The sequence below is a fragment of the Gastrolobium bilobum genome, unplaced genomic scaffold (genome assembly GCF_033153095.1).
Source record: "Gastrolobium bilobum isolate Gb01-03AN ecotype WA unplaced genomic scaffold, APGP_CSIRO_Gbil_v1 utg16899, whole genome shotgun sequence".
In the NCBI taxonomy this organism is placed as follows: domain Eukaryota; kingdom Viridiplantae; phylum Streptophyta; class Magnoliopsida; order Fabales; family Fabaceae; genus Gastrolobium; species Gastrolobium bilobum.
This window is the reverse complement of record NW_026897411.1, coordinates 139,078-153,054: the sequence shown is the minus strand read 5'-3', so window position 1 is coordinate 153,054 and position 13,977 is coordinate 139,078. Positions and strand designations below refer to the sequence as shown.

Genomic DNA, 13,977 nt, shown 5'->3' with positions numbered 1-13,977 from the left:
TACTTGATTTTTTTTTTTTTGGTAGTTGATAGGGCATAGCCCCAACTCTCTTGCACTTGAAATTTACTTTTAATCAAGTATTTTTATTGTAAAACTTTTTAATTAAAATTCTTTTTCAATATAAAATAGTTTCATACCTATATTCTTCGATATTTTAACATATTATTATTTGTTTCTTTTATTTCAACCAATGAAATAATAAGGGCAAATCTCAATCTACAAAGCTCCCAGAATTTAGGAAAGTAAGTATGATAATAAAATAACAATAAATAAAAATGGGTGAAAATAATAATCAACACCATTCCATTTAAATTCATAAAAATGATAAAATAAACTAGTTTAAATATGCTGTTGATATTTATCTATTAAACCGAAAAAACTTGAAAACTTATGGAGATACATGTTGAATTTAAACAACTAGTTTTGAGTTGTGAGTTTAATTAAAGTGAGTATTAATTATTTGGTAAGATTAAATTAAAATAGAGTTGGTGGTGGCACCCGCGCACACAGTCTCTTTCTTTTTCCATTACAAGACAAAAATCCACTGTCGCTGTCTCATTCTCTCTCTCAACTTTCACAAATCACATAGCATCGCATAGCATTGGCGATCACTGATCCAATTCGATGAGATGAGAGCTTCGCTGCTGATTCGCCATCTAAAATACCCCTCTTCTTCCAAATCTCACTTCTATTTGTAAGCTTTTCAAGGTACAAACTTTATTTCCTTCCTTTTTTATTTTCTCAGCTGAGACCCCCTTTTTCTTTTGGAGAATTTGATCGTAAAAATATATGCTTTTTCCTTTTTTTATTTATTTAATTTTCGTATTTTGGGTTATTGGTTTTGATTAATGTTCATAAAAACAAAAGCTTACATATATGGGAATTAACTTCATAAGAAGTAAGAACTCTTAAATCTAAATAAAATAAAATAAAATAAAATTGTAAGAGCTCACAAGTTCAATGGAGAACCCTAAAGCATGGATTTTTTTTTTTATACGAGTGTTCTTGCTGTGCTGCTAGGTTGCTGGTATTAGATCTTTTTTTAGATGCTGAACATTGGAATTTTATTGCCCTCTGGTTTGTTATTATGAGAAATTGTGGATCTTTTATGCTTTTTCAATAGGTTTATGGGAGAAGTAAATTTCAATGTTGGATATTGGTTGGTTGATGTTTGTCATATGATTGCATGAAGTTGCTTGTCTGCTTAGATGTTTATCTTCCTGTTTCTTAACAAACAAAAGAAATGGTCTGGTCGACATGGCTTTTTCTGATTTTGATAGTTAGATAATCATACTGCTGTCATGAAATAGTGCTATTCATGATGTTGATCTAGTTTCATATGCTGGAGGTCTAATAAATGTCATGGTTGCAAATATGGAATATATGAACAGTCTACTGTTAAAAAATCTAATGAATCCAAACTAGGAAGAAGTCATAATGACCCCAAGATGGCAAGAAATATGAAAACTTGTAGGGATAGAAATAACTGGGATTCCATTGATCCAGATTGACTTGAACCGATAGAAGTTGTTCATGTTGCTGTATCCAACAGCATATTACACTGTTTCTCTACTTCCATGTCTCTGTTTTAGTTCTGATAGTAAAATATTTTTCCATGTGCTACTGTGGAGTCATTCTTCAAGGTAATATATGAAATTCTGTGTTGAATATGTTTGCTCCTAGACGATGTGCCTAATTGAAAAAACTATAATTCCTGCTATTCATTTAATAAATTATCTTAGAAGGGTGATATTTAATGATTAAAAATTATATGTTTCTAGTATAGGGGGGAGCAATAATCCAAAGGTAAGAATAGAAAGTTGAAATTTGGACCTTTGGTGAGTGGTGGCTGCTAGCAGCTTGGAGCTGACAAACTTGTTTTAGTTTCTTGTCTTTAGCATTGAAAATGTCAAACTTAATGATAGTCCATGACTCCATTGCCCATCAAGCCCTATGCTGAGGTTCAATTCTCTGTCCCTCCTGGCCAAGGAACATGCAATATCAAAATGACCTTTAAATTTTGTGAGGATAAGTCAGATCATTGCGACTGGTGAAACTCCTTGCCTATAAGTCTTTCTTCATGCCTTCAGAACTTTCATGTTAGCTTGCTGTTTTCCATGAGGTCTGGATGCTCAGGTAAGGAAGTTTTTTTTTGGTAGCTTAGCAATGATGATGTTACAGAAAATGTGTTCTACTTACAAAAGATCTCATGCTATTGCCAGCCATGGAGACAATAGGTGGAAAAAATCAATCTTAGAATTGTGGAGGATAAATGAGATCTTTGTATGATGATAACACAAGCAGTGGCAGAACTAGACTAAATATTTTGGGGAATGATGAGATCTGGATGGGTAGGTACATAAAAGAAAAATTACTAACATTTAGAACAAGGCATGGTCAATTTTAAGACATTGAACAATGCTCAGTTTTTTAGAAGTCATAAGAACATATCTTTTCCTTCTTGTTTTGATAACTCGTCAAAGTTTGGTATGTAACTAAAGTGAACTTGTCTCTAAAGTGAGTAAGGGTGTGTCCACTATTGATTTATTTAAAGTACATTACGATCTTAACCCACTAAAATATAAGGGTGAATACACTCTTACTTTGCTTTGGAAACAAACTTAATTTGGGAGGAGGTTTTTTTTTTCTATAACTAAGCTATAGAGATTCCAAACATGAAAAAACTTCATCTTTCATTAACAACTAACTAAATGTCTGTGGGAAGTTGTTGAGTGAGTGTTAGCTATAGCCATTAGCCACCATAAAAGAAACAGCCAGTATGAAAGTAGGGGATTATTTTCTGTAGTTCTGGCTCTGGCCTTGTCTCAAAGTAAGCTTGTGTTCAAACCTATGAAATTAGCATAGGATTGGTAAAAGGCTATTCTATCTCTGACATTAGTTTCCTCAATTCACAATGGGATTATGGTAGTCTATGCCAAAAAAGTAAAAAATAAAAAAAGCTCTGCTTCTGGGCACAAGTGTTTCTAACAGCAAATAATGGCCTTAAGATTTCTTCCTCCTACTTGTTGTACCATCATTTGTGTATGAACTTTTGGCATATTTACCCTTTCAAGGTTTCTCAACCATTTGTTTTTATTCAATAAAAATTTGACTTGAACGATAGAAGTTGTTCATGTTGCTGTATCCAACAGCATATTATTCTGTTTCTCTGCTTCCATGTCTCTGTTTTAGTTCTGATAGTAAAATATTTTTCCGTGTGATACTGTGGAGTAATTCATCAAGGTAAGATATGAGATTCTGTGTAGAATATGTTTGCTCCTGGACGATGTGCCTAATTGAAAAAACTATTATTCCTGCTATTCATTTATTAAATTATCTTAGAAGGGTGATATTTAATGATAAAAAATTGCAAAATGAAATATTTTGCTAGTATACGGGGAAGCAATAATCAAAGGGTAAGAATAGAAAGTTGAAATTGGGACCCTTGGTGAGTGGTGGCTGCTAGCAGCTTGGAGTTAACAAACTTGTTTTAGTTTCTTGTCTTTAGCAATGAAAATATCAAACTTGATGATAGTCCATGACTCCATTGCCCATCAAGCCCTATGGATGCTGAGGTTCAATTCTCTAACCCTCCTGGCCAAGGAACATGCAATATCAAAATGACCTTTAAATTCTGTGAGGATAAGTCAATTCATTGCGACTGGTGAAACTCCTTGCCCTTCAGAACTTTCATGTTAGCTTGCGCTGTTTTCCATGAGGTCTGGATGCTCAGGTATGGAAGTTTTTTTTTGGTAGCTTAGCAATGATAATGTTACAGAAAATGTGTTCTACTTACTAAAGATCTCGTCCCATTGCCAGCCATGGAGACAATAGTTGGCAAGGATTTCAAAATTTCAAATCATTCTTAGAATTGTGGAGGACAAATGAGATCTTGTATGATGATAACATAAGCAGTGGGAGAACTTGACTAAATATTTTGGGGGAATGATGAGATCTGGATGGGTAGGTACATAAAAGAAAAATTACTGACATTTAGAAGAAGGCATGGTAAATTTGAAGACATTGAACAATGCTCAGCTTTTTAGAAGTCATAAGAACATATCTTTTCCTTTTTGTTTTGATAACTCAAACAAAATTTGGTATGTAACTAAAGTGAACTTGTCTCTAAAGTGAGTGAGTAAGGGTGTGTCCACTATTGATTTATTTAAAGTACATTACGATCTTAACCCACTAAAATATAAGGGTGAATACACTACTTGTTCACATTGGAAACAAACTTATTTTGGGAGGAGGTTTTATTTTCTCTAACTAAGCTATGTAGATGCCAAAGATGAAAAACTTCATCTTTCAATAACAATAAACTAGATGTCCGTGGGAAGTTGTCGAGTGAGTGTTAGCTATAGCCAGCCACTACACAAGAAACAGCCAGTATGAAAATAGGGGATTATTTTCTGTAGTTCTGGCTCTGGCCTTGTCTCAAAGTAAGCTTGTGTTCAAGCCTATGAAATTAGCGTAGGATTGGATAAAAGGCTATTCTATCTCTGACATTAGTTACCTCAATTCACAATGGGATTATGGGAGACTATGCCAAAAAAATAAAAAAACTCTGCTTCTGAGCTCAAGTGTTTCTAACAGCAAATAATGGCCTTAAGATTTCTTCCTCCAACTTGTAAGTTGTTGTACTTGTACCATCATTTCTCTATGAACTTTTGGCATCTAGTTACCCTATCAAGGTTTCTTCTGATCATTCTCAACCATTTGTGTTTATTCAATAAATATTTGACAGAATTCAAGCTTACCTCCGTTGTATGCATACCCAACTTTTGAATGCATTACCCCTGCTTTAGTTTTCCTGAAATCATATCAATCATTTACTTGCACCAAGAGAAGAATAATACTACTCATAAACACTCTCATACACATTACCTCACGACATTTTAACTAACCAACCATCAAACTTATATAGCCAGTAATCTACATAAACTCAACCACTTAACTAACAGTAGTTAATGATGATTCCTGCCACAATACCTATTAGATTGGTGGTTAAGTATAGGTAGATTGTTGGTTAAATAAGTTTGATAGTTAGATTAATCAAAGTAATGAGTATGGAAATGTGCTAGTACTTAGTAAGCATTATTCCTGAAAAAATGGCCATGGATAAAAGCTTGCAAGTGTATGATAGCCATGCATTGCAAAATTGCATGTTCCCTTTCATTATTCAGAGAGGGAAAAAATATAAATCACATCTTATTATGCATTAGCTGTGCAAATATTAACAGAAGGCCATTTTGACAAAAGGTAAAGTACTATAATCAAATCACGCCACTGTAACAACTGTAAGTTCTCATGCACTTGGAATATAAATTATATGTGAAATATTGAGATTTCATTTTTGAGTTATATTTATCTCATTTTACATGAGATAACTAAATTTTCAACAGAAACAAAAGTTTGGTGAGTCTCACTTTTTTTTTTTTTTTTCTCTTTCTTACTTATGGGTCCTATTTGCAATCTTGTTTCTACAACATAAGAAAACTATTTTCCTACAACATAAGAAAATCATTTCCCTTCATTTTTTATATGTAAACCACTTTACTCTTCAGCTCACTTCTTCCATGGTTTTAAAACAGCTAGTACGATAATGATGGCAATGGCTAGCAGCAATATAATGGAAATCATCATGCACTTCCTTGACTTCTTTTGCAAACTCTTTGCAGTTTGGAGAGCGTCGTTACCCGATCTCACATGATCAGTTGCGTTTGTCACCTGCTCATTACATAATGCCATTTCGAAAAGGCATAAAATAATTAGTGGTATGAATAGTAAAGGCTTACATGGTAATTGAACAATTATTTTTGCAATTGAGACAAGTACCAAGTGATCTGGCCCAAACAGCTTAATCAAACTAGTAATGCGACTCACCACAATTTATTTCCACAAATATAAATAGTTTATGGGTTTAATGTCTTTCTTGTTGTAGGAGATAACACATATAAAAGTGTGAGATTCATATTTTTTTTTATCTTCTCTTTATATGACTTCATATGGATCTTATATATTTTTATGTGTGTGTAGGATATAATTTTATTTCTTACAACGTGAGAAACATCAAACCCATAGTTTATATGACTATATCTAAGTTTGATGAATTTTTTTTTTTTAAGTTTTGGTGAACTTAACATATTTTGTACTCAACAATTCAGAAGTGGTTATTTCCTCCTAAAATATTCAAATCCAAATATCATCCGGTGTTAAATTTTACATGACCTTGTGTAATTTTTATATCTATATCTTTAGGGTTAAGATCATTTTACATTTGTATAAGTTATGCTCTAAATTTTTGCTGTTAGATTCTATTTATATCTAACGGTTGTGATTTATTAGATATGTGAGTTGTTAGATGTAAGCAAATTAATGATTAAGATTTGATATAAATTTTTTTATTCTTATACTGGTGAAAGAATAATCAAATCTTATGTTTAGATATATCTATAAAATTTGATAAAGTCCCTCCTTTTAAGAGCCTATAAGAGAGATAAATATAAAAATTCCACATAATCTATACAAAAGTTCTAGATGATCTGTGAAATTTTAACATTTCATTCAGACTCAATGGTAGTAACATTAGCATTTTGTGCACAATTTGCATACACTAATGGGAGGAAAAATTCTCAAAAACAAGTAAAAGGAAGTTGGTCATAAGTTGACAAGATAAGGGGATTGATCCTTACTACTCAGTTCTCTCAAGCGATAGAATAACAATGTAGATATTATTTTTTTACTATTTATGTAAACTATTCATACTTTTCATATCTAATGTGATATGATCATTATCCTATTTGACCAGGAATAATGGAGGACATGAGAGTAGCTTAGTTATTGAATCACAATTCAAATCATGAATAGCTTAGTTATTTTCTGAATCATAAATTGTATCAAATCATATGATTCAAAGATATACTAAAAAATAACTTGAATTATATCATATAAATGATGTATTGTGCATAATGTAATGATTTAACTAGGAACTAGAAATTAATAAAATAACTTAATTATAAGTCATGATTGAAATAAATAAATGAATAAAGTAATTAAGTGCCGACTAGTGATTAATCTCATAGTTGGCTCAAAGAATTAAATCTTGTGGAGATGCTCGAGAGGCTGATTCACTCAAAGAAATACTTAGGATCAGCATAACAAAAAAATAAATAAATAAAGTAACTCCACAAAGCTTATGTTATAAAAAAAATGAAAATAAAGCAATGATATAGCTAAATAAGGTACATATAAAGTGAACAAGTGATTGTGTGAAGCCTATAGAAGAATGAAAATAAAACAACAACAAAATAAGATGCATAGAGTGAGTGTGTGAAATGCCCCCACTTCAAAAGAATGATAGAATAATCAAATGGCGCACATTCAATGTTGTTCCTTTTGATTTAACAACTTAAGCTTATTTAACTTTTTAATTTCTTTTATGGGAATTGATAAAAAAAAAAAGAACCGATATATACATATAGGTACCAATGTGATATTTTGGTTAGTGTATTTTTGAGGCATTTGGTAGAGGAAAAGATTTTTTTTACCAGAAAATTACAATTACTGTGGAAAAATGAATTTTCTAGGAAAATTAAAAAAAAATTGTTTGGTAGGTCAAAATATTATCGAAAAAATTGGTTTAAGTTTCCTGAATCTATATTTGGTTGAAGGTCAATTGCTGAAAAAATGGGGTGAAATTATGAAAATAACACTTGCCTAAAGAGTAATTACTGTTAAACTCTCTATAAAGCTGAAAAAGAAGAAGAAGCAAATGTAGCTTTTCCATGCAAATCAGAATACCACCATATGAGTGGTATTCTCATGTGGTGATTTGCTCTCAATTTTACACACAATGTCACTTTTTCATGCAAATTAGAACCGTCGACAAATATTTTCAAAACCCTTACTAAATGCAACTTTCTTTGAATTCCATGTGTACTTTCTTAGGCAACAAATCAAAACTTCCCTACCAAACACTCCCTTAGAGTGAATCTAGGCAGGGATGGATACAAAACATATCAAAATTAAAAATGGTAACATATTAGGGTTTTTTATTGTCTAAATATATAGTGGATTTTAACCTATTCATGCTGACGTGCCTTCAACCAAAGCATAAGGCAGAAGGTTGGATTTACTCTACTTAAACTTCAACGTCTTTACACTATCATGCAACCCATGTCTTCTTCCGTATTGTTTGTTCATTCTTCCTCTCTCGCTATGCAAGATAAAAGGTCTTTCTAACTTATTCTAATATATAAATATTATATGAGATTACTCTTATCAATCTCAACAAATTTGAGATAAATGTGTTGTTAATGTTGGATATTGATATGAGATTCCTCTTCTTTTGGTTATTCTCAAAATGTCAAAATATAAATTATTCAAAAATAACTAAAAGGGATAAAATAGTCATATTATCAATCTTTGCAAGTGATTAATTCTTTAAATAATTGAAAATAACACATTAGATAATTAATCAAGAGTTCAAGAGCTAAGCATTATAATAGATAAATTTTCTTTCCAAAAAAAATATATATGTAGATTGATGGGCACGTCAGTGCCTATAAGTACCTGTCAATACAATAATAATAAATACCCTAATAATAATAATAATAAATAATAATATTTTGAGAGAGTGATATGAAGATGGCAGCGCAAAAATATATGAAATTATATAAGGAAAAAATATTTCTATTTTTGCATCAGAAAATATTTATGTGCCATTTGGACAACCTTATCTTAAAGTAAACTATCGACCAATAAATACCTTAACTGCGAACAAATCTTTGGTGCTACTGTAGTACCAAAGATTCAGTACATCCCACCAATAAAAATATTACATGTCAGCTAAAATTTTATTTTCTCTGACAAATTTTTTCTCTCTTCTATGATGTGTAATGCTCTCATTGGTGAGATGCACTGAATCTTAATGCAACAGTAGCACCAAAGATTTATTCCTTAACTGGCTGACAAACATGAGAACTAGTGAGAGAGAGAAAATTTGACAAAAAAATATAAAAAATTAACTGACATGTAATATTTTCATTGGTAGAATGCACTGAATCTTTGGTACAGTAGTAATACCAAAGATTTATTCGAACCGGTGAGTGATAAATGGCTAATCGCTAAGGGTGTTTTGGCCCAATGGCCAACACAGCCTAGGCCTAAAAAAGTAAATTAGAAACATAAAAAAGAGGACGAGAGAAAGAGACAGAGAATGAGAGAAAGAGAGTACTTTCTTTCCAAGAAAAACAGTAATCCAAGATAGCTTTAGAATGGAACAAGGGAATAAGAGACTGATAAACTTTGAAGGCTACAAAGAATATGAATTTCATATAGTGAGACACACCAAAGTATATAGTATAGTCAGAAATCAATCACACCACACAAATCAAGCATCATACAAAATAAAAAAACATGAAAATCCTGCTCTAAGATGTCCCGCTGACACATGCAAATGCTTTCAGAACCAACTCAACTATTGTATATATGGACAAGGGACAAAGGGCCAGACTCAAGCACCCTTGTTACTCTTCCAAGGTTGGATAACACCAACAACTATGATAGCTACTATTATCAACAGTATAATGATGGCAATGCACATCCATTTTCGAGAGTTCTTCTGGAGTTTCTTAGCATTTTGAAGTGCAGTTGTCCCTCTCTGGACATGATCGACTGCATTGTTGACCTGAACAAGCCTCTCATTAACTCAAATTGAACTAAATATACCCTTCATTCTCCATACAAACATACAAACAGAAAATCAAGGGTGTGTGAGTTCGAACAAACCTGGCTTTCAATGTTATCTAAAATTTCTCCTTGAGCATCAACTAAGACTGCCATGTCGAGGTATATCTAAGAAATAATAAAATAGCATTAGACATATTATTATTGTTATTATCATTATCATTATCAACTAAATTAAATCTTTAAGACTAAGATCTTCAGGCAAGTAAACCTGATGTAAATCAAGAAGTTTTTTCTCAATTTCTTTCACAGCATCATGTCTCTCTTGAATTTCTTCTACGGTGTTTACGACCTGCAACAAACCAGATTTCCTGAATTAAACTTTTACATGAAGAAAATGTTAATTCTCTACACAAGCGCAAATGACAGATCATAACTACATTTATACTTGTAGATGTGTTTCAAAAATAAAACAATTATGGACAAACTTCTAATCCAGCATTATAGCTTTCATTCTGCCTCCTAACTATGTTTGGATATCTAATGATGGGTAGAATGAGATGGAATAAAATTGTCAAACTGTTTGGATATTTTATGATGGAAAGGAGTAAAGTTTCCATTCCATTGTTTGGGGAGTGGACCAAATGGTAGGAGTTATAACTTTATTAAATTGGTTCCCTCCCGTACACCCAAATTGAGGGAGAAGAAAAATAGAGGTATTATTGTATAGAATGGGATGGAATAGATTCCAGCAGATTCCATTCCATTCCACCCTATTTTAAATAATCCAAACAATGGCAACTAATGTCATTCCATTTCATCCCTTTCCATCAATCCGAGCATAACAAATCGTGAAAAAGGCATAAGATACTCCCCAACCCCCCCTCTTTCTGTCCATAAAAAACAAAATATCTCATTTTCTTGTTCATGAGATAAATTACTTGATTAGATACAGTTATTCTGTTTTAGAGTAAAGCGAAAAAACAAAATATATCAAATAATGATGAAATATTTGACTAAACCCCCCTTTTCCGAAAAAGGCATAAGATACTCCTCCCCCCTTTCTCTCTTTTCTCTCCATAAAAAACAAAATATCTCATTTTCTTGTTCATGAGATAAATTACATGATTAGATAGTTATTCTGTTTGGCATAATGCCTTGTTAATTTTCCAAATTAAAAAATAAGTTAAAAATAAAAATCATAAACTAAGTACCTGTCCTCGGCCTGCTTCTAGAATCGCCTTCTGAAAGATTTGCTCACTGTTTCCAGTTTCTATCAGGTGATCAATTGTCTAACACAGTCATTAAACATCCAATTAAAACAAAATATATATGTAGTGGATAGCTCATATCAAGTCACAAATTCATGAGTCAAGCTCACCTCATCATCTGGCCTAGTTCCCGTGACTATACAATCAAATCAATCAATCACAGTGAAAAACATTAGAACATAATGAAATAATACTTTCTAATAAGTATAAAACACATTTAATAGAAAAAACTATAGTACAACCATAGTGCAACACAGTTAATTCCATCAAGAGGCTGAAATGTTCAAACCTGTAATAACTCTTCTCTCCACAACCTCACGATATTCATCTTGTATTCTTTGTCTAAGAGTCTACAATATAAAGCATTGATGAGAGATAGACTCAAACTTGGAAAGACAGCTTCTGGTGTTTGGTGTTTAAAAACTAAACATACCTGAAACTCTATCATGAGATCCTTGAACTTTTTAGTCAAGGAACTGCAGTTGCAAGGAAAAGTAGATATTTCAGGTTTCCTGTTTGTTTTATAAAATATAAAATAAAGATATATATAGCCAACTTACTTTGTCATATTCATCCTTGCTCTATCTATACCTGTCCCCTTCTCACAGCCAGGCTTTTGTCTATTGGTTAGGTTCTGCACAAAATAAAATAATTCTCATGTTTGAAATTTCACAACAAACTGACATCTGCTAAAACAATATTCAGCCAGTATCTAAGTACATCTTTGTTTATAGCTTCTATTTTTGATTTGACTCCATGTGCTATCTTTCCAACTTCATCAATATCTTTCTCCATCCTCTTCTTAATAGCTGAAATTGATGTTACAGGTCTATTAGTCTTATAAAGAGCATTAAATTTGTGTCAAAACAAAAAGGCACACACACACACACATATATGTATATGTATATATAAAACTCGTTAGAGTTGCCAGCAAGGTAATTGTCATGTGTTTGGCTTGGCTATAACTGCTAGACACACCGAGTCATCACTGATACCAGCAAAATCTTATGAAGTTATTACTCAATTTGAAACAAAGGCTTTCAACTAAAAAATATCAAACATTGAATTGCTACATACATTTCATGGCAGATGCCTTCGTAACAGATTTTGATTCCTCATTAGCTTCCTGCAAAAGTACACTTAGAAACAGTTACAAATGAGACCTTGCTGCCAAAAAATGATAAATGGTGAAGATAATGGATACCTTTAGCTTTTGAAGTAGCCCAGACAGCTTATCAATTTGTTTATCAGCCTCTTGGATCTAATAAGAAGATAAAGAATATTTGTAAACGTTGGATATTCAACTTAAATATTGAAGAAACAGCTTGAAGGAAAAGTTGATTATAGAAACAGAAAAAATCATCAGTTTTATAATCCCCTTAGACTAACAATAGATTTTCGTCCTATTGTAAAATATAATCCAACAAATATATACGCAATCACAAACTATAAAATGCCTAAGGCCAAATCAACATTTTGAACCATCAAAAGACCAAATAGCATGCACACTGTGTACACCTGCTTATTAAAAGTTTCCATTCCCATATCAGAGTTGCTTCTCGGAACATGCATTCCCATTTCAATATCACTTTGTCTAGAAGGCTGACCATTATTGGCCTCACTAACAAATGAATCCTGCAAGAAAAAAGAGAGTAAAAGATTAAAAAAAAAAAAACCCTTGGACTTTGATCTTAAAAGACAACAACACGATACTTAACTTAATCTAAGTGAAATTAACAGTTATAAAAAATAAAAATAAAAATCACTATCAGAATAAATCCAAACAGCCAAAAATCAAGTCAATCGCATATGTCTTCCTTCTTTAGGGGGATACAAATCAGACGATCATATTAGACTAGGAAACATGACTAAGCATAGCAGAGAACATAATCACTTGAAAACTAAATATGGGGATTAACTATAATCTGAATTAAAGCAATAAACCGTCTATAGAAAAATTTCCACTACCATTAGCTATTCAGCGATTCCACATTCATATTCTAGAATTCCAGGCTAAAAATTTCACCTCTCTTAGCATTGATCTAAAACTTTTTTTTTTTAAAAAAAAAGAAAAAAGAAAAAAAGTCTACATCATCCCAAGTCATAACATAAAGAGGGTATCAAATCTGAGAATGAGATAGCAGAAACTTTGAATCCAATAACAAAAACTTTAGCAACAGAGCTAAAAAAACCCAGTGATCAAAATTCAATTTTGGCATCAAAATAGGGAGTTACAGATATCAACTTACACTGAGGAGGTCGTTCATCTTGAAGGATCAAATCAAACACAGGCAGCGAGAGAGAGAGAGAAAGAGAGAGAGAGAGAGAGCAAAGAGTAATGTCGAAATCAGATACCAAAACGGTAACAATTCTTTTGTCTTTGGTCGTTGGCCGGCGAAACGACAGCGAAGCAAAGCAAGGCAACCCACAAACTCACACAATGTTGTTTCTTTCTTGTCTTGTCCTGTGTTTTCAATACTTTCGTTAAAGAGAAAAAAATTGTGAAAAATTTGTATTTATATTTTTAATAGCTTTTAATTGGATTTTATATATTTAATGTTAAAAAAAAGAAAATGTTATATTTACTACTTTTTTATTATTATTTGTTATTACCAAATCTTAACCGTTAATTTCTGTCAATCTAATGGTTATAATTTATTAGGTCACACTTATTAATTAATTATTAATTCTAATAAATTATAACCGCTAGATCGACGGAAATCAACAGTTAAGATTCAGTAGTAACAAGTAGTAAGAAAAAAAGGTAGTAACTATAACCTCTCCAAAAAAAAATATAGACACAGAATTTTTACATTAACAGATTACGTGAAATTTTAATATAATAAAAAAGGAAGAGGTTATAGTTATTATCTTTTTTTTTTACTATTTGTTACTACCAAATCTTAACCATTGATTTCTGTCAATTTAAAGGTTATAATTTATTAGAATTAATAATTAATTAATAAGTGTGACCCAATAAATTATAACCATTAGATTGACGGTTAAGATTTGATAA

The 13,977-nt window shown here is 31.8% G+C and overlaps 1 protein-coding gene across 1 annotated transcript; it reads right to left on the bottom strand.

Annotated features, from left to right (window-relative positions):
* Positions 1 to 9,302: 9,302 nt before the first annotated feature.
* LOC133306735 (syntaxin-132-like) lies at positions 9,303 to 13,402 on the bottom strand. Its single transcript, XM_061507100.1, has 13 exons — positions 13,211 to 13,402; positions 12,480 to 12,596; positions 12,166 to 12,222; positions 12,039 to 12,087; positions 11,682 to 11,770; positions 11,522 to 11,595; positions 11,395 to 11,437; positions 11,251 to 11,311; positions 11,072 to 11,097; positions 10,905 to 10,982; positions 9,962 to 10,042; positions 9,793 to 9,858; positions 9,303 to 9,691 (listed from the first exon to the last, which is right to left on the bottom strand). Exons 1-13 carry the CDS (start codon positions 13,226 to 13,228, stop codon positions 9,518 to 9,520), a joined length of 933 nt encoding a protein of 310 aa, XP_061363084.1. The 5' UTR covers positions 13,229 to 13,402; the 3' UTR covers positions 9,303 to 9,517.
* Positions 13,403 to 13,977: the final 575 nt, after the last annotated feature.